This window comes from Micromys minutus, assembly GCF_963924665.1.
Source record: "Micromys minutus genome assembly, chromosome: 23".
Taxonomy (NCBI): domain Eukaryota; kingdom Metazoa; phylum Chordata; class Mammalia; order Rodentia; family Muridae; genus Micromys; species Micromys minutus.
In genome coordinates, this window is record NC_137958.1 from 25,868,409 (window position 1) to 25,889,255 (window position 20,847).

A 20,847-nucleotide genomic window follows, 5' to 3' on the forward strand; every position below is an offset into this window, starting at 1 on the left:
TGACTTCAACAAGCTTTGAGGAAAAACTTAGTAGACAACTATAATTATCTACTAAATTTAACCTGGAGTAGAGAAAAACAGTGGTAGAAATGTTTTTCCTCCAAATGTCCCACAAGATACCTTTGCTTTCAAGACTATGTTTAAGACTTGTAGACAGAAAAACTTGTTTTATTTATTCTCATTCATAAAACTCTTCCCATTATATTCTTTTATGCAGAGATTGAAAGAATTAAAGCATCGAGAATTTGCTAGAAATGTCGCTTCCAAATCATGGAAAGATGAGAAGAAGCAAGAAAAAGCACTTAAACGACTCCATCAGCTGGCTGAGCTGCGACAACAGTCTGAATGGTAAGAAACAGAGGGGCTCAGATGGTCCAAAATGCATATCCCATCTCCTGGGAAATTTCAATACTGAATCTACTTTGTTCTCCACAATAATAAAAATTTAAGACCAATCAAAAAATATGCTTGAAGGAAAAGTTTTAGTTCTTGATGGTTTGTTAATTAATAACTTTGTTATTTTATATTTTTTTCTTCTCAATGCTGTTAACATATTACCCTGCTTAATGAAGTGATCCAGGGAACAATTTTAATAAACTGGCATATGTTCTAGCTTAATTTTTTTCTGACATAATTCCTCAGTAATTTGTTTTATAATGATAACTGTAGAATATTTAATATTCTTGTGGCCACATATTTATATTGTAATATGCTGGATCAACTCCAGTCTCTGTTTCTTCCCCTACAATTCCCGTCTCTTATCACTTTTTCTTACTAATATCACATGTTCCATCTATATGTAAGTATCTGTATATAAATACTGTCTAGATACTGACTTTAGTGCATGTGTGAGACCATATTCTCATGGAAACAAGGATGGATATCTGCATCGGACTCACATCCCTGAAGAAAACTGATTCTTCGGATACCAGCAACCATCGGATAACCAATAGCTCCCCAGATAAGAGGGACAAATCATAATCAGCTCCTGAATCTATACTGGAAATTTGCCTGGCTTAATCTTATGCAAGTAGCATGTGAGAAGTTCTAATCTCTATGTATTAATATATGAAATTGCATGGTTATATCTTGCAAACACTGTACTCTCTCAGGTATCTACAGTGATAGCTTTAAAACTGTAAATAACAATACACCTCTGGGGTGGATAATACATGTATATTCCCTTGTACACACTTAACTCTAAAATAAATGATGCTATTATTGTCTGGCAGAGAAACAAAATATGATTAATGTGGTTAAATTTACTGCACAATGTCATTTTAATTGATAATTATACCATAATATGATTTGCATTAATACATACTTGTAACTGAAAAATGACAGTTTACAAAAAAGCTTGCAGCCATTGAATGATTCAAAGTTGTTACCTGGAATGCAATTAACATTGCAGATTGTGAATTGTGCTAATATGAATCATAATGCATAATAGCAATATAGCTAATTAATGTGGTTGACAGCAACCTGGTGAACTGTGGATTTTGTAGCTCTGCCAGAATTTAAATTCCTGTTGCTGAAATGGAATTCAACATGCAATAAAAAAAGCAAATGGTTTAGTTATACTACCATACAACATTGAAAATCAATGTTTATAAAATATTTATGATTTTTGGTTAAGTTTTAATGAAATAGTGACCATTTTATAACATATAAAGTGTTTAGAATATAACTAACATCAGATAGAGAAAACATAAAAAATGTTAAATGTAAGATAAATAAGAATTAAAGGTATTGTACTACATATGTAGAGAAATGAAGTTAATAATAAGAGACTTCTTGGGAGAATCTGAACTATTAGAGAAATGTATTGGGTACTAACAAATCTATACAACAACAGACTCATGCCACTTAAATACAGAAAGAGATTGATAATAATTACAAATCAAACCTACTGAAACAGAACTTAGAACACAAATTCTTGGGTTCGTTAATATAGCATTCAAAAAAATCATGGACATCACATTTCAATCCTGAATGATTATTTACAGGATTCAGTGATTCAAATAATAATAATAATAATAATTGGGAAGGAAAGACATCCAAAATATAGGCCTACGCAGTCCAGATTAGAATTGTCTTTGTCATCAGCAAATCTGAGTTACCCTCATAAGCACCAATTTTTGTTTCTTTTCTATGAAAGTAACTACACATCCACATTTCTTCATTCCCACAGTGAAGTAATCAGACAGGATCAGAGGAATCGTTTTGAAGTTGGAGGTGAGGCATGATTTTTTAGAGGACAATGGGATGGATAGTAATGATAGCATTCCTGTTGAAAAATGTCTAAGTTTCCGCAGTTGATAGGTAACATCTTCTAAGTCAAAATGTCTGCTCTATTAAGTTAGTATATCTATCAGAAAACCCTATATATCAAATAAACTCATACATAACCACTCTACACTCCATAATGTGCTTCACTGCTACAGAAAAAATAAATGTTCATTACTCTAAATACAGAATCTCAAATCATGAAGTTTATTTCTACTTTACTATTGCTCACCAACTGCTCTATCTGTTTCAATAGCCTCATGCCCTAATAGACGTCACTTAGAGTTATAAAATATTTGCTTTGTTGTGGAAGGTTTGATGCATAATAATTAAAATCAAAATAACAAAGCGTCCTTTCTAGACAACTTGTGTTTGTCCACTATCTTTATGTTTTCTGAAGGACCTGGCAAATTTGGCTGGGAAGACCTTTCATGAATATTTTTTTTTTATTTTATTCCATCATATATTTTGTCCTAGTTATTAACATTTGATTTCCAGAATCTTACAATTAGTGCTGTTGAAATTGATACTGTCCACTTATAATGAGCCAAATAATATTAGTTTTTCATATAGGAAAGATCAATTAGTGGTGCTGAGAATATTTGAATCCAAGCGACAAACAAATATTGGAAGATAACTGGAGATGAGTTGCATTGGACAGCCCGCTTTGAGCTTCTCTTGTGTATCTTCCCTCACACAGGGTCTCCAATAAAAGCCTTTTTTGAATTGGGAAGTAGTCACTTTCTGAACATAAGCTTTTATGTAAATATTTAAGTATGATATATCTTTATGGGTGTTTTGGCAAAATTTGAGAGACATTACTGATGTTGATCCCAAGAACAGAAGTATAACATATAAGAAGCATAATACAACACAACAAAACTATTCTATTTTGGTATGTCTATTTGTTTCTATTTGAAAAATATGCCTTTCCCCATAGGAGACAGTCTGTATTTATTATGTTATTTTGCTTTAGAATTGGAGGATAATAATGGGATGTATAAAAAAATAGTGCAAGTTAAATGGTTAACTCTTTAGTCACTGTCTTACTAGGTTTTACAAATGAATATAATTATTTCTCAATCACAAAAACTAGAGAATGCAAGTGTGGAAACCATGAGAAATTGTAGAAGGGTGAACATTTTCTACCCAGGTCTAGGAGATAGGAATCATAGGAGGTCAACACATGTTTACATATAAGTTCTTATGATCTAAAATAGAGCTTGGAGACTACATACAATAATAATTATTATGCTCTGTATCTGAAATTTGCTATGATTGAGGATCTTAAGTTATGTTTAACACAGATACAAACATGCGCAGGAAATTACTTGCTGTGTTGAATGTTTTAGTGAGCTTTAGCATAGCCACAATTTCACACTACATGTGCACATCTATTTGACATCCCAGTATGAATTACAGAAGACCCACCCTCATACACATATCTACATTCTCAAGAAAACTGTTTGTTTTAAAATTAAATAAAACATAATTTACTAATACTAAAATATTCATGATTTTTGTGATCTGGAAGAAAAAATGCTAATGTTTTCCCACTAAAATTTCAGTTCTTTCTTTTGAGTGTAATACTAATGACAGGAAACTGATTTTCCAGGAGAACAAAATGTATTAATTAGGAATTAGAGATGCTGCTTAATTTAAGATGTAGCACACATGTGGAAAGGTATATCCTTGTCACCAAGACAAAATTCAGTTACACTATAGTCATTTCTGGCCCCTCTGTGCCCAGGCTCCAGTCACACTTAAATACACCCATTTGTTTGTTTGTTTTGTCCTAAAATAACATTCAGTAGCTCACACATTGTGTTTGAATAATTCTCCTGTGAGTGATCATAACAAATATGAATAAGGTACTTTTTTTTGAAAATGCAGAGTGAGATTATTAAAGGAAGAAGATTCTCTGAGGAGGATTTAAAAGTACCCTTTGGTGAGGCTGTAACGATAAGTATTTAGAATACAGTTAGTCCTTCAGAACTTAAGGAATATGTATTAAAGATGTAGGTTTTAATATTTATAGCGAAGAAGCCAAAGATAAGTAATAATAAAATATAGAGTAGAAACCAAAGTGAATGTGCCTCCAGGGACATGGAAAAGGTAACAACAGAATGGTATTTCATATAAGCACTTGGAAAACCGATGCCAAAACATTACGTTTCCCAAGTCAACATTAGCATCACTGTCCAAAGAAGAGTGAAAAGATAAGGTGTGGAATGACTAATTTTAACATGGAAGATTGTCTGTGTTATTTTCTGCTTGAATCATTAATGATCCTGACCCAAATCAATAATCTCAAAAATCCCTCTAAAGACAAAGCATGCACAGTGGACATAAGGTAGTTTTCGAGGTAAGAAGCAAGAGACAGTATTGCAAAATCCCTGAGGATACTGAGACTCTCTGAACACATTAGCTACTGACAAAACTAATGACTAACTACCTTGTTTCACCAGAAGTAAACAGGAAAGACTTTTAAAGGGGTGAACACTGAACACTAAAGGTGCTGCAAAATCAAATTAAAACTGCTTTTTACACTTCGAGAATTTCAATATCTTACCTAATATTAATATGCTGGTTCTAAGATTATGAAGCATGTCAAATTTGAATATCAAAGATTGTAGGTTCTAAGGAATGCATTGTGATGCAAATTAACTATTTTGTTTTGTTTTGTAGCTTTATTATATGATAGTTTGCTTGTTACCGCTTTTTAAATTTCTAAATAACAGAAGTAAACAGAGCATTTCAGAAGTAGCCACTCTATGGCAGTTATACTGACTTGTACATGCAGATAAAATCGACATTTTGCAGAAAATAATGTTCACCAATGAATATTAAAAGACCTCCATGTAGAACTACTATAGAATATTGTCTGCATATATATTTGATTCCAATGCTAATGTCCTACTCATTTAAATATTTATCCTATTTACAGTGTTTCTGGAAACGGACCAGCATACAAAACCCCGAGGATAGCCATGGAAAAGCAGCTCCAGCAGGGAATTTTCCCTGTTAAGAATGGCAGAAAGTTATCCTGCATGAAGAGTGCCCTTCTCAAGGGGAAGCATGTGCCCAGAAGCACTGTGGAGAAGCAGCATTCAGCCATGCCAAGCCGACAACCTCTGCAATCAGATAGGCGGCGCTTGTTCGGGAACATGATATCACAGACATCTTCAGATCTCAGCAATGTAAACCACAGGACGGGAGTTTCATTTTCATTTTCAAAAAAAGCCTATCTAAAATTAGAATCCTCTGCCTCAGTTTTCAGTGAGAACACAGAGGATACACACGATTGTAACAAGTCACCCACCTATAAAGTGAAGCGAACAGTAGAGAACTGCAAGTGTTGCAGGCTTGCAAAGGATGATGCTGACCTTACTAAGGAAGCAGGTGTCCTCTCCTCACGCCATCTGGAGACTGTTTTAAACAACACCTTCACAATGAACTCTAAAATTTCACAAAACAAACATGAATCTATTAATGGGAGACTGAAAGATTCAGCAGACATCCACATGGCTTTCTCTGAGTCTCACTTCAGTGTTTCAGAGAGAGACTTTACTCTTTCCAGCAGAAAGAAAGAAGTTAGGAATGCATTGAGGGATACTTCAGAACACTGTGTGCATCACCCGTGCCAAGCAAACGAATCCTCCAGTCCACTAAATATTTACAAGCACAGTGATAGTAGGTGGTGTGAATGTCTGGATGAGTTTTTACCATCAGGACCAAGTGAACAAAATACTCAAGCTCATCACATTTGTAACTCCAGAATGGAGCACAGAGCAGAGTCTTTAGATGAAGCAGAAAGGGTTGAGAAACATGTGCAGAGACTTTGCAGAGAAGATTGTCCACATGATCTGAAATCCAAACCATTCCCGTTTCTCCATGTCCAGAGCAAGGATGGGCACACCACTCTACAGTGGCCTACTGAACTTCTCTTCTTTACCAGAACGGAACCTTGCATATCTTATGGCTGTAATCCTTTGTATTTTGATTTCAAACTTTCCCGTAACACAAAGGATGGGAATAATTCTGAGAACCTAAAATCAGAGTTGGAGAAGGAGGCTTTAGGAATAAAGACAAAACCAGAGAGCCAAGTCTCGGGTTTGACTAAAGAACAAGAACAATTGACCCGAGATAATCAGTCTCTGAAACCAAAGATGATTATGGCTAAACCGGATTGGGGAAAGTTCCAGAGAAAATACAATCTGGACTACAATGACTCTGAATCGAGTGTGAGTGAACCTTCTAGTATAGGAGACTTGGAAATGCAAAGTCCTGAAGTGCCTGCTTACCTTAACCTGTCTTTAAAGGATGGTCTACGGAAAAACAATGCTGATGAGATTGAATTTATGGACCTGTCAAGCTTCCACTGGCAAAGTTGCAAAAGGACAATTCCCAACAGTGCCTGCACAGCTTTGTCTTTCTCTCCTCACAGCTCGAGGACTAAAAACCATAAGCTAAATCCCTGTAGTCCACAGTCTGAGCTGGAAGAAGAAAACCAACGAACCTGGAATTTTAGTCCTTATATGACAGGGGATCACAGTGGACATGGGAAGGATACAGGTGTGAGCCCAAATAGGTGCAACATCAGTATGGTCAGCAGAGCTCCTACAAGTGGGAAAGCGATCCATGACAAATATTCTCCAGTGTCACCTCTGAGGGGCCATCCAAGACCCATGGATGAATCTTCTAGAAACATGTCCAGCTGGAGAAGCATTTGTACAACTCATAGGTCTAAGGGCAGTAACAACAGTCATTTGTTCTATGTTTGTAAAAAAGAAGGTGACCTGGTTGAAAAGCACACATGGAAACACAGAAAGCACAATGGCCTCTCCATGTCTGATGTGCCTTTCAGCAGTAACTGTTCTCAGTCAGAAACACAGACAGATGGAAATAGTAAACTCTCAGATCCATTTAAAACTAAAAGACAGTCAAAATGCAGAGACTGTCACTGCAGAGAAAGGTACAAACTGGATAAAAAACAAGAACTGGCAGGGCCCACAAACCCAAGAATTTTCCACTGTGATTCTGGCTCTTGGTTTTCGATTGATAGAAATAGTGATGAAAGCTTCAATGGCCAGGAACTCCGGCACAGCAAATCGGGTTCTCATTTAGGACAGAGGGTTTACTGCTTAAATAAAAACAAGAGAAACCAAAAATCTTTAGCCAGCCTTCACATTGGTGATGTGGGAAAAGTTAAGTGCAGAGAATGTAACATGGACACTGTCAACTACCTTGTAAGGCGCTGTAAAAGTGGCCCTTCAGAAACCAGACAATCAAACATTCCAGATGGAGAAGGGCCATCCCTGACTGCCAAGGGTCTTTTGGAAAGAGTGCAAGCCAAGAAGTGTCAGGAGCAATCGGCAAAGGTTGAGCTCTCCTCAAACAGTTGTTTGAAAGAATCACAGACTCATTCACAAATTCAGTGCACGACTCAACCTGGACCACCACATTGTAAAAGAACAGCATTGCCCTTGTCAAAGAAGAGGCAACACATAAGCAAAAGAAAATATGATAAAGGTGACATGGTTCATAGAACGTCTGACTATAACAAAGTAAAAAACTTCCAAAACAACAACTCGACTATTTTAACAGACACTCAATGTGATAACTATCTTTCCAAAGGCATTGGTGGTTCAGTGACCGACTCTCAGTCTTTAAGCAGAAAAAACAATCAGACAACAAGAGAGCGATCTAAATCTTCCATTAGTGAAGTCCAACCTTTTCTTCAAAGCTGTGACCCAGTGCCAAATGATTTTCTTGGTGCTTTTCCATCTAATAGATATACTGGTGTAACTGATTCAACAGAGACCAAAGATGACCAGATAAATCTAGACTTCGAAGATGTAAGCATGTCTGTAAATCATGTAGAGGGGAATATAAGCTCTTCCTTCGACAGAACTGTGCAGAAGCATGACAAAATGGAAGATGAATTAGAAGTGTGTCATAAATCTCTGTCACCCCCTTTAATTCAACAGCCCATAACATTTTCCCCTGATGAAATAGATAAGTACAAGCTTCTCCAGCTACAAGCCCAGCAGCATATGCAGAAACAGCTCCTGTCAAAGAATCTCCGAGTGCTGCCTGCTGCAGGGCCCACTGCCTTCTCTGCTGCGTCAGCTGTGCAGACAATTCCAGTCCACCAGCACACATCCATCACCACCATCCACCACACCTTTCTACAGCATTTTACTGTCTCTGCTTCCCTAAGTTCTCATAGCAGTCCCCTCCCTATAGCTCATCTCCACCCTGTGCCACAGCCACATTTCACTCCGATTTCATTCTCGACCATGGCTCCAACCCTTATCCCTGGTCACCCTACGTTCCTAGGTCAACCTTTGCATTTAGTCACAGCTGCCCCCTTCCACCCGCCGCATATGACGTTTCAGCCCCTGCCGTCTACAGCGTTTATTCCTACATTATTTGGTCCTCATTTAAACCCAGCCACCACTTCCATTTTCCATCTGAATCCTTTAATTCAACCAGTGCTACATGGTCAAGATCTTTTCCATCACTCCTGCTCCAGCCAGATGCAACAGTTAAATAGTGTGAAGGAGGCCTTCAATATGGCAGTACACTTGAACTAATAGTTATTACAGCTCATCTTAGGAAGAAGTAACACCATACGTTTCTACTTGTAAACCCATGCAGCAGCATCCTCTCTTCTGTTGGTAAAACGTTACAAATCATGGTGCCATTTCCAAATGTAACTAATTCCTAAGCATAAACTGAATGATCAGTATTGGAATGGGAACATTTTAAGAACTTCTTTTGCTGACAAGGTAATAGAGCAGATTACAATGATGTATGAAAAATGTTAAACACTGGTTTGAGATGAGTTGTTAATTGGTTTTATAAACTGGTAAGAGGAAACATTCTGGCCTAACATAAATATTGTGAAGAAATTATAAAATGCTCTCTGTTTGAAGTGTTTGCTTGAATGAGCTCTGAATGAATGTGAATTTCAGTTTTATTTTTTTCAAATAATATTAAAATGTCAGTAAAATGAATAAATGTTTAAGAAGAACCCCTATTGCTAAATTTTGGCTGTGTTCCTATTTAAATTGTTTTTTTTAACACATATCTCATGGGACCTAAGAGATATTAAAAATATTGTGATGGATACAATCTAAAAACAACTACACAACTAATTTTATAATTGTAGAAATTCTGTGGAAGATCATTTTTCTTCACTTCATATGTAACTATATCAAGATAACCTTCTAAGAATCACTAGGATTAGAGCTTAAGAATATTTAAATTTTATATTAAGAAGCATACAAAAGACACTGTTAGTGTTTGATAATCAAAAATAAAATATCCACAGTATAACATTCTACACATATTGGTAATTCTCTCAAACATTACTAGAACATACCAAAAACTCAAATTTTATTTACTTTGCTACATATAAACCTCAATGTGCTCAGAAATAAGAAGCACCAAACTTAGAAAGGATGAATTTCATGATGGTAAAATAAATCATCATCCATTTAATCAAATATTCATTCCAAAGTCTTCCTGGCCCATAGAATTTATACTTCTTATAAATTTCTTGTGAACTGTCATGTATTTGATATATAACTTATTATCCTCATAATTATAAGTGTATGTATACTTACATCATCTGTAACTACGACTTTCTAAAGAGTGATATAGCAAACCATGATGTATCCTGTACTTAATGAGGTGATGTTGCAAACCTTTGCATCTGGGTGGGAAGAACCTTTCTCACTCCTCCTTGGAGAAAGGCAGCTACATGTACTGGATATATGTATTTCATTTCAGATGGGTGAAACACTTATCCCACATTTTCTCATCCTGCACATCTGCAGAGATGAATATTGGCATTCCTCGTGTATTCCATGAAATTGATAAATTTAAATAGCTGATTTTTCATGTATAGTATAAAAGATATATTTGCTGCTAAAGAAACAAACAGGAGGGTAATAAATAAATAAATAATTTAAAAATATTAACATAAAGAATAAATGTACTTATCAAAGTAATACCAAACATTTCTAGATAGGGGTTTATATTTGAATATAGAATTGGCAAAGTCTAACCTATTTTAAATGACTAAAGAACAGAGAGAGAGAAAAAAAAGAAAGGCAATTATCAAAAACCACTGGAATTACTGTGCCAAATATACTTTGGCACATGGTTTGGCACATTTTCTTTTATCCATGAGAGCTGCTTAATGTATTATCTGACAACAAAACCAAATCATAATCATGAATATCTATAAGACCTCTTTTCTATTTTAAAGGTATATTCTCTTTTAGTATTATTTTCGATTGCTTAACAGCATAGAATATCTGACATTGTGCTGTTCCTTTTATAGTTTTTTTTTTTTTTCTCTTTCACTAAATGAATGGTAGACATTGGTGATGAAATGGCATTAAAATAAAGCCTAGTAAGTTTGTAAAACAAATACAAAAAGCATATGCTCAAATATAACTTGCTCCACAAAAGTAACTATTAAATAGATACATTTTGAATAAATCATCCTTAAAAGAATATGAATAGAAATATTATCATATATCCTGCCCCTCCCAAAAAATCAAAATATAGTGTGGATAATTAATCCCTTGATCATATTCAAAAGATGAAAACAAATTCAAGACGAGGTAATTTTGAACAATCGCTACAAGTTTCATTGCAGAAAATCAAAGACAAAAACAAAAACAGAGCACTTGGTTAATTTTTAAATTGTCTTGGCGATAGTCTAGACTGTCCAAAGGTATCCTGCAACAGCAACAAAGTGCTGACTGGATATCCCATCTTATAAAATGGCAGAGTGTTGCCACTGAAACAAAAGTAACTTGAACTTGAAGGTAACAGGTATAATGTTGTGACATCAAACAGAGGAAAGGCACAACTGATAACCCCATTCCGCATGATTTATAAAGCCAGCTCCCAGCTGGATTTCAGTTTCTCTTTTACCTTCAGAGGAACATTTGCTTGAAAAACTGAAGCAGAAAAAAACTCTAAGCATATTTTGAATTCTAAACTAGACTCATTAAAATCAAACTGTAATGGAACATACTTTGAGCATCACATCCTTTAAGTTGTGTGATGACAGGTTTCAGCAATTTTCTTTTAGAAGGTAAATTTGTGGGATAAGAATTTGATGAGATTCTTATTTACTCACACTCACTGGGCCTTCTATTTTTATCTATCCAAGAACAAAGACTAAATAGAAAAAATAATGTTGAGGAAGATTGTAAGATATTTATGCAAATGTTGACATGTGTGCCCATGAACACACAGGTATGTCTATATATTTTATCCCTGAAGATTAGAATCATTGCACCATTATATTGTCAGTCTCTTAATGGAACTTCGGCTACCACTGGATAGAAATATATTTAGAAAGAACCAATACTGTAATAGACTTACATTGAACAGAATATTGAATTAGTCAGTTTTCTCAGGATCCTATTGCAAGATCTGTCTTTGTGAATGAACTTTAGTCCTGTAGAAGCAAGAACAGCAGCAAGGCGGTTTTCTAAACATTTAAAAGGACATTGAAATTTTGATGAAACACACTCTGTTCTTCAAGCATTCCATACAGTAACCAGAGATATCAAGATGACCTGCACACAGCAATATTTGAATACCACAGGTATTCCAGGATTCTACATAGGATTAAATGAAATCATCCTCCTGGGTTTTAGTAGGGGTGACTAAAATGTTGCTGGTACAACATTGACAACAATATGAAACCATAGTACAACTTCACATCTTTTTTGTAAAATTGTTCCTTATGAGTTTTAAGGATGATTGTCAAATATTCTGAAGAAAAATGTGGACATGTCAGGTTCTGCTTTCTAAAACCACCATTTAAAGACCCACATGGCTTAAGTGGTATAATAAATTATTCTGTGCCTCAGCAAAGCTAAGGAAGAGGCTTCAGTTAGATTTCTTGAACTAGATGAATCCCTGTAGTGGAATGTCCTCTTGTTGAGGAATAGAAATACTATTAAAAAGCACTGGATGACCAACTTCATACAGCAGCCATAGAAATAGATTTGTGCTCTTTATGGCTCAGACAGAAACCATTTCAGTGAGATGAGGATTTTTAGAATTTGAGTTCTGCTGCCAATAAGTGTGGGTCAAAGGATTTTCAAAGGTTATCATCTTGTTCCAGCAAAAATGTGATCCATTTCTTCTATGAGGTGTATAGTTGATGGTGAGGGTTGTAATTTAGGGGATTAAGCTATATTAAAAATGGGAGCAATGGCTGAATGAATTAGGTTTAGAATAAGCCTTTAGTAGAGAGATAAGCTAAAGGATCTCTTTCTCTGAATCTATACACAAGAAGAAACGACTCCGATCTAAATTTTTAATGCCTTTCTCAGACTTTCCTTATCTTTTCAACTTACCACCTCTAATATAGCAAGACCAAGTTATTGGTAGAAACAGACAAAAATCCAGAAAATCAGGAAAAAATGTAACAAAATATATGAGTGCATATATGCATTTGTTTGTCAGTGTGTGTTCCTAATAAACTATTATTAAATTGTAAGCTTAAATCTTTGGAAAATATATACTTTTTTTAGATAATCACATGTCGAGACAATCAACTTCAAGGAAATATTTCTAATCCTGTGCAAAGTAGTCATTCACTCTAATGGTGAGAGACTTTTTAAATAGTTGATATTTATGTTGGTTGTGTAGATGTTTACAGCAAATTCTCTACTGATTGAATCCCCAAAATAAATCAAACTGAAGGATGGTATACAATATGGTATAAGTCAAACATTTTTGTGTTTTTTTTTTCAATTCTCTGTTCAAAGCAATTTTGATTCTACTGTGGCTAAGTAAGTTGCACTACTGTACATGTGAAGCAGGCTTTTTAGGTCATTCAATAAATTACTTGGACTGTATGTAGTTCAATGCAATAATATTTTTTTCAATAAAATGCTTAATGGTGTAGGATTATTAGTCATGTATTTATAACAAAAATGTCCCAATATATAAATATTAAATCAAGTAAAAACTGATGTGGATATATTCTGTATTTTAACTGTTGGACTATAATACATTTAACATTTTATTTGTTATTGTATATATTTATAGTATATATTTAAAGGGTTGGATTTCTTAGACTTTCTTAATACTTCAGTGTTACCAAATAAATCTGTTTCTTTAAATTAAAAATAAATACCAGTTAAAAATTCTAGAGATGTATTTGGTCCTGTTATATAATACAAATAGTATATGTCTTATTTTTAAAAACATTTAATCCAATATTTTATTTTGTTTTTTTCAGTTATTAATTTAATTTTCTATTAGATATTCTTTATATTTATATTTTATTTATTTTTTAAACAACTTTATTTTACAAAACAAAGATAAATGTACAGATTTTAGGCATTTTTGCATAAAATTATACAATACATTTTTGTCAGTACTTTTTTTCAGATTTTAAAATAATTTTTACATAAAACTGTAAGAACAGACATAATATGCAGTCACTGATAGTGGGATGCTAACCCCAGAGGCTTGCACTCCCCCAGAAACAACTCACAGACTGTATGAAGTCCAAGAAATAAAGAAAACAAAAAATATACATATATTCACAAAACAAGAAGACTTTGACTATTTCCATGTTGCGTTTTGTTTTTCATGTACTTTACGCTTATTGCAACTAGTAGGTTTTCAATGCATACTGTCAAGCCCTTGAAAAAAATCAAGTACTGACTAAAAAACATATTCACATGGTTTTATGTAAAATTTATTTTAATGTCTGAAAAAACAGTACTGACAAAAATGTATAATTTTAAGCAAAAAAAATGTTTAAAATCTGTACATTTATCTTTGTTTTGCAAAATAAAGTCGTTTAAAAAAACTGTATGAATATATTTTTAGTCAGTACTTGATTTTTTTAAAGGTTTGATAGTATGCATTGAAAACTTAATAGTTACAATGAGCATAAAGTACATGTAAAACGAAATGTAACATGGAAATAGTCAAAGTTTTCTTGTTGTGTAAATATTTTTTGTTTTATTTTGTTTTCTTTATTTCTTGGACTTCATACAGTCTGTGAGTTGTCTCTGGGTTATATTTTAAACCTTATCTCCTTTTCCCCCAATTCCCATCTCCCCAGGCCCTCCACTTGCTTCCATGAACGTGCTCCCTCTTCCAATACCCCTTCCATCTCAGTGACTTAGCATTCCCTACATTGGGAAAGTATACCTTCAGAGGACCAAAGACTTCTCCCATTGATGCCTCTGCTACATATGCAACTGCAGCCATGGATCTCTCCATGTGTGCTCAGTGATTGATGTTTTATTCCCTGAGAGTTCTGGAGGGTTTGGTTGTTTCATAATATTGTTCTTACCATGAGGTTGAAAACCCTTTCAGCTCCTCCAGTCTTTTCTCTAGCTCCTTCATTAAGGTCCCCCTGTTCAGTCCATTGGTTAGCTGCAAGCATCCTCAAATGTATTTGTATGGCTCTGGCAAAGTCTCTGAGGAGGCATCCATATCTGCTTCCTGCCAGTAAGCACTTTTTGGCATCAGAGATAGTTCTTGGGTTTGGTGGCTGCATATGGGGTAGATCCCCAGGTGAAGCAGTCTCTTAAGGATCTTTTCTTCAATCCTTACTCCTCTATTTGTCCTTGTATTTCATCCCATGAGAGTTTTGTTCTCCCTTCTAAGAAGGACTGAGGCATATACCTTATGGGCTTCCTTCATTTTGAGCTTCATACACTCTGTGAGATTTTTTTTTCCTTGAGTGTTCAATGAGTGCATAACATCTGTGTTCTTTAGTGCCTGAATCCTGATGGCAGTGGCCTGGCTCTGTCTCTGAGCTGGAACAGACCGTTCCCCTGAAATCAATCTTAAACTGACCAGGATACTGTTTCCTTACTAGCTAGCTTTCCCAGAGCCATAAGTTGCTGTGCAGGAGTCAGTTGTCCAACACCCCAACAATGGTCATCAGCAATGAGTAGAAGTCCAAGGATCTAGCAGATGCTCAGTCCCACAAGGCAAGAAGACAAAGAGGGCCTACCCAATAATTTCCAATGCTCTAACAGAAGTGTAGTTTTCAGAATGCATTCTCTAATAATATAATGTAAGCTGAATTTCAGAATATGTATAATAATTATACTGTGAATTCTGAAATACTTTAATTCAAAAACAATTTTATCTTCCAATAACAATTTTGAAAAGGACTGAACTCTAAGAAATACAAATATTACCAATGTTATGAGAATTAATTTGAGATTCCTCTTAAGTATTATGAGTTATTTATTAGTTTAAATTGTTTTGTCTTTGATTAATTTAGCATAGCTACACGAACCTACATTTGCTAGACTGTGGTGCTACTGTGTTAAATCTCAGACCAGGTGTGCCTCGAACTGGCCTTTCATGGTTATTTCTTCCTCCTCCTTCCCCCTCCTCTTCCTTCTCTACTTCTTTTACTTTTATTTCTTATTCTCTTAACCTCATTATCATCCTCTCTCTTGACATCCCTCATATGCTCCTCTTCTGCCTTCTCCTCCTCATCTGTATCTCTTTCTGTTTCCTTTTCCAGCATCTTATTCCAATTAGAATCAGACTGCCTTTTCCTTCCATCTTCTGGCATTATCCTTCGTGTGTGTCATCATGGTTAGCTGCACTTGTTCTTGGACCTCATTAATACTACCCACTTCTTTCCTGTCCAACAAGATTTACTCTAATATAAAAACATGGTGCATCTGAATTTAATTTCTTTTTTCCTCATTACACCTCTATTAATAGAAACAGGACTCTGCCGTGTACTCTACCCTAATGTCTGAGTTGAATTTTTAAGTAGAGAAATACTTCAGATACATATCATGTGCTAGATTTCTAACCTAGGCTGTCAAATTTTGTGATATACTGTTTTAGTGAAAGCCTTGAAGTAATCAAAAGCAGCTTTTCTTTGAAGTGCAAAAATGCACAACAACCCAACCACATTTATTAGTTATTGGTGGAGTTCTCATGGGTTCACTGTACAGCTAGGTCCTCATCACCTATATTATGGGAGCCTCTCTGAGCAGGTAAGTGAGGGTATTTTTTTAAAAAAAGAACACAAAGATATCACTAATTAGATTAAGCTGAGGGAGCATCTGGGTCTGTGGTGTTACATTCAGTTCATTCTCTCCATTCAAGTTCAACTTCTGCCAGGCTTGAGCTCAGTTAAAATTCTATATCATTTTTGTGTCATGGAAATGTTTGCCACCAATATAAAATGGCTGCCACATACTTCCAAGGTAACACTCTCTTATTCCATCTAGTAAATTTGAGTAAACTGCTAATGCAATTTTAAAAATACTTGGAAGTCTAAAGACAAACATCAAAATGTTGTAAAGTATCTCAGCAATAAATAAGTAATCTGAGGACAAGATGATTCACCAGACAGCTACTTTTTGTAGACAGTTGTCAGATGAACAACCCATCAATTAAATATTTCATTTTCAGTGTCCTTACTTATCTTTCTGTCAGATGCACAGCATTTCAAAGACATGAGATCTCAAGTGCTTGGTCTGGATACAGCAGGACTTCTTCAGGATAGATTATAAACACCAATGGCTCTCTGTGTGATAACTCATTCACTGTGAATATGTTCTCATTCCTATATTCTTTTATCCTCTGCTATTCATATTATTGGGCAAATAGAATCCCCCTATATTTCTATATATTTAAGAAAGCAAAGACAGTACACTGTAAAAGTAACTTACTGGGAAGTAACAGGGGGTCATTCCCCTAAGTCACTCATTCCTTAGATGTGTGTTTGTATGGTTAGTCAATGATGACCAAAGGACAAAAGGGAATGGGGAAAAACAGAAGAGTCATTTACAGTTAATGAGGATTTTCCCTTCTGGTCATTTGTCCTCATCTGTGTTTCCTAAAATTGATGACCAAGAAGAATTTAGGACAGATAAATTATAATATTAAAACTAAAATTTGCTTCAGTTTGCTCAATTATATCTTTGACATGACTACATATACAGTTCTTAAGAATATGTAAATTTCATACAGCAAATTCTATTTCTTCTTAGTTTAATCCAGGAATAAATATTTAATTTTGGGAATTGAAGTTTCAGGAAATGAAGAACATTATGCAAAGTGATGTTGAAAGTTTGGGATAGTCATATCGACAAAACTCAGTCCAAGTACATTGTACTTAAAGCCTTAGGACATGAACTGGATGCATTGATCGCATTATCATTAGTCTGAATTTTTCTGAGACAGAGACATTTCAGGGATCTGACAAAATCCAGTTAGCTCTCAACAACATATGCCATTCTTCCTCTTTATGGAATTTATCATATACTCTGGTGTGCTCTGTACTTGGGAAATTTTCAAGTATCAATAACGTCTCCTTTTCAGCCCTATCTAACAGTCATTTTTAAATATTTAATGATATATTTTAATTTTTAATGATATAATCTTATTTTATTGCAAGTGAACACTAGATGAGGAAATCCATGTGATTGAATTCAGAGGGTTTTTAAGTGCAGGTACTTCTGTCTTTTCAAAGTTTGAGTGAACTAACTCCATCATTTTAGGCTTTTATTATAGGGTATGATAGATTAAATAAATGTTATTACATTAAAATTATTCTTTCTTATAAGCATGTGCATTTACATGCATGTATGTGTCATGACATGCATGTGGAGTTGAGAAGGCAGCTTTTGCAGTCACTTCTATCTTCTCTTGGTAGATTTCAGGATCCTGGTGGATCAGCTCAGGCTGAGACCTGCCTGGCAATCACATTTACCTGCTGAGCCACCTGACTGGCTAGATCAAATGTTTCCTTTACTTTTCTTTGAGATAGGGTATAACTGGGTAATTTTGACTGTCTTCAAACTTACTATCTAGCCAAAGCTAGCCTTGAACTCACAGAGACCTGAATTTCTCTGCCTCTTCAGTGCTGGGATTAAAGGTAAAGATTAAACCTTTTTACCTTGGTGACCACCTCAATCTTGGGCTACTCTCCCATCTCTGGAGGAAGGTGCAAGGTGGGAAATAGTGGACTGGAAGTCCTAACCTTCCAGTGTAGAGTTGGTTCCAGCTCTCAGCCTGTGGCCAATAAGTCCTCAGCCACCTTAGCATATAAAAAGACACTTAGCAGGTGGAGCTAAATCTCTCTGAAGAAGCCACGTGTATAACAAAGATCCATAACACTATTGGGCATCAGCTAGAGCATCACTGATGTAGAGAGATGAACGTTTACAGATCTAGACATGGAATTAACTTGGGCTGTACTAACCCCTTTTAAAAATAGCCATCTAGGATCTGGGATGATTTTTCAGCAGTTAACAGAGTGTTGTATTAATCCCCCAAGGTAAGAACAAGAACACTACCACAATTCTTGGAGCCAAATTTGAAATACGCTTTATTAAATACTGGCTAAGAAGATGGGTCCTGGACAGGTGGGGATTCCCAGAGAATGGCCATGTTAGTCTGGTGCTCATGAAGGCAAAACCCATGAGGTTATTTACTTCCCACCTTTGTCCAATCAGGGCAAGCATACATCCTGACTTAATTCCTGCCTACTTATTTCCTATTCTAGTGTGGTCAAGCACATCCTGCACATCTGTGGCAACTAACTTGATTACAGAAAGGAAAACATATGGCTTGTTATTTTACATAAACAACGCCCCTGCATTCCTGGAAGTTATCTGTCCTTGGGCTAGTGAGGTTTACAGGTTAGAAGCTTTTTTTTTTGTTTGTTTTGTTTTGTTTTTTTGTTTTACCAATCCCTTAAGCACAATATTTATACTTACAGCATAACTTTATCAATCACAGCTGTTCTTGCAAAGGTCTCATGTCATTCAGGCAACTCACAATGGCCTATAACTCAGGCTCCAGGGAAACTGATGTCCCCCTCTAGGCACTATGGGCACTGCACTCAGTGTGCAAGCACACAACTGTGCATGCATACAAATTATTAAAAAATAAATCTTTTAATAAAATAGCCATTTAACTTTAAAAATATTTCTTTATTTTTACACTACAGATTTTATCCCCTTCCTGATCTATGCTCTGACTGTTCCACATTACATACTTCTTTTTCCCACTCCCATCTCTACAAATATGTCCCCACCTTCCACACCCAACCCGCTAACTCCCACTCCACTAGACCTCCCACTTCCCAAGGCCTCCAGTCTCTTGAGGGTTAGGTGCATCTTCTCTGACTGAACCCAGACCTGGCAGTCCTCTGCTGTGTATGTGTTGGGGCCTCATATCATCTGGTGTATGCTGCCTGGTTGGTATTCCAGTGTCTGGGTGTTTTCTGTGATCCAGGTTAATTGGGACTGCTGGTGCTCCTACAGGGTGCCCATTGTCCTCAACTTCTTCCAGCTATACGCATCTGATCTTTACTCATTGGAGCCACCTCTGAATCAGTCCTTAGATGTACTTTTAACAGTGGTATCTATACTATGTAATTTTATGCTACATGAAGCCTATAAGAGTCAATTTTTCTCTGATGATACTCAACCTCATATTTTCAGTTATGAGCCCCCTATGGCTTCTCCATTTGCTAAATCAAGAGCTCAATTAAAAAAAAAATTTGGTACCCAACAGAATTTAATGTCCAAACCAGAATTCTTTATCTAAAGCAACCCATTCTCTCTATAGTGCATGCAATTGTGCATTTTAGATTTCCTCTTCTTAAAAACAAATTTTTTGAGGAAGAAAATTTTTGCATAATGAGTTTTTCTAATTACAATATTATTGTGATTTTCTATAACAATATTGAAGATATACAAAATATTCTAAAGCTTTTTATAAATACAGTAACTGCCCACTTTAATGATTCTCACTCAGATCAATGTTCATTTGAGGTAATATGAATTTACTGAGCACCAAGCGATACAGTTTTGTAATGTATTGATTATATTATATTTTTTAGAAACAAACCTATATTTTTAACAAAGGGAAAAATCAAAAGTACTTGTTGATTAGCTTCTATTTCTTGAACGTGTAATATTATTTCAAAATTTAAATATCCATAGGTTCTGACATATTTCATTGATTTAAAATTTACTGGCATACTTACCATGTTGATACACATTTTGAACCTTACATCAATCTGTACATGTGTGTATCCTATAACCTCTAGAAGTTTGGTGATTGTTCTATATGTAACAAAATATAGGCAATATAGCCATTCTAGGCTGATACTTATACTTATCTATACATGATGTACCCACTACTTCTAATATTTGGAAAGATGAACTGGAAAGTGACTCCTGTAATAAGTGATGATACATATTAATTGTGTCCTAGATCCAAATCCTGCTTACAGCATTACAGAAACCCATAGACCTAACATATGTTAAGATAAATATCAATAAGTGCTAAGGATGTTAGCTCATGAAAGAGCACATATGAACTTGAATTCTCTGTTTTCTCACAAAATCTCTGTTTATTCTACTGCAGGAGCAGATGTGAGTAAGAAGTTGCAGACTGCTGAGTAATATTTGTTTGGTTACCCAGATCAGCCATATGAGCAGAAACAAACCGGAAACAGAGAAAGCAATATCTGCTTAGATCTGCTACTCTACA

At 35.3% G+C, this 20,847-nt stretch overlaps 1 protein-coding gene across 1 annotated transcript in view; it reads left to right on the plus strand.

Moving 5' to 3' along the window:
• The window catches only part of ZNF804B (zinc finger protein 804B), a gene marked incomplete at both ends in the record, with an annotated part of 486,930 nt that extends 478,045 nt beyond the window's left edge, over positions 1-8,885 (plus strand). Inside the window, 2 exons of the mRNA XM_080936527.1 lie at positions 218-348; positions 5,234-8,885. Coding sequence (XP_080792653.1) covers positions 218-348; positions 5,234-8,885 — 3,783 coding nt within the window. The remainder of the gene's footprint in view (positions 1-217; positions 349-5,233) is intronic.
• Between the last annotated feature and the right edge of the window lie 11,962 nt (positions 8,886-20,847).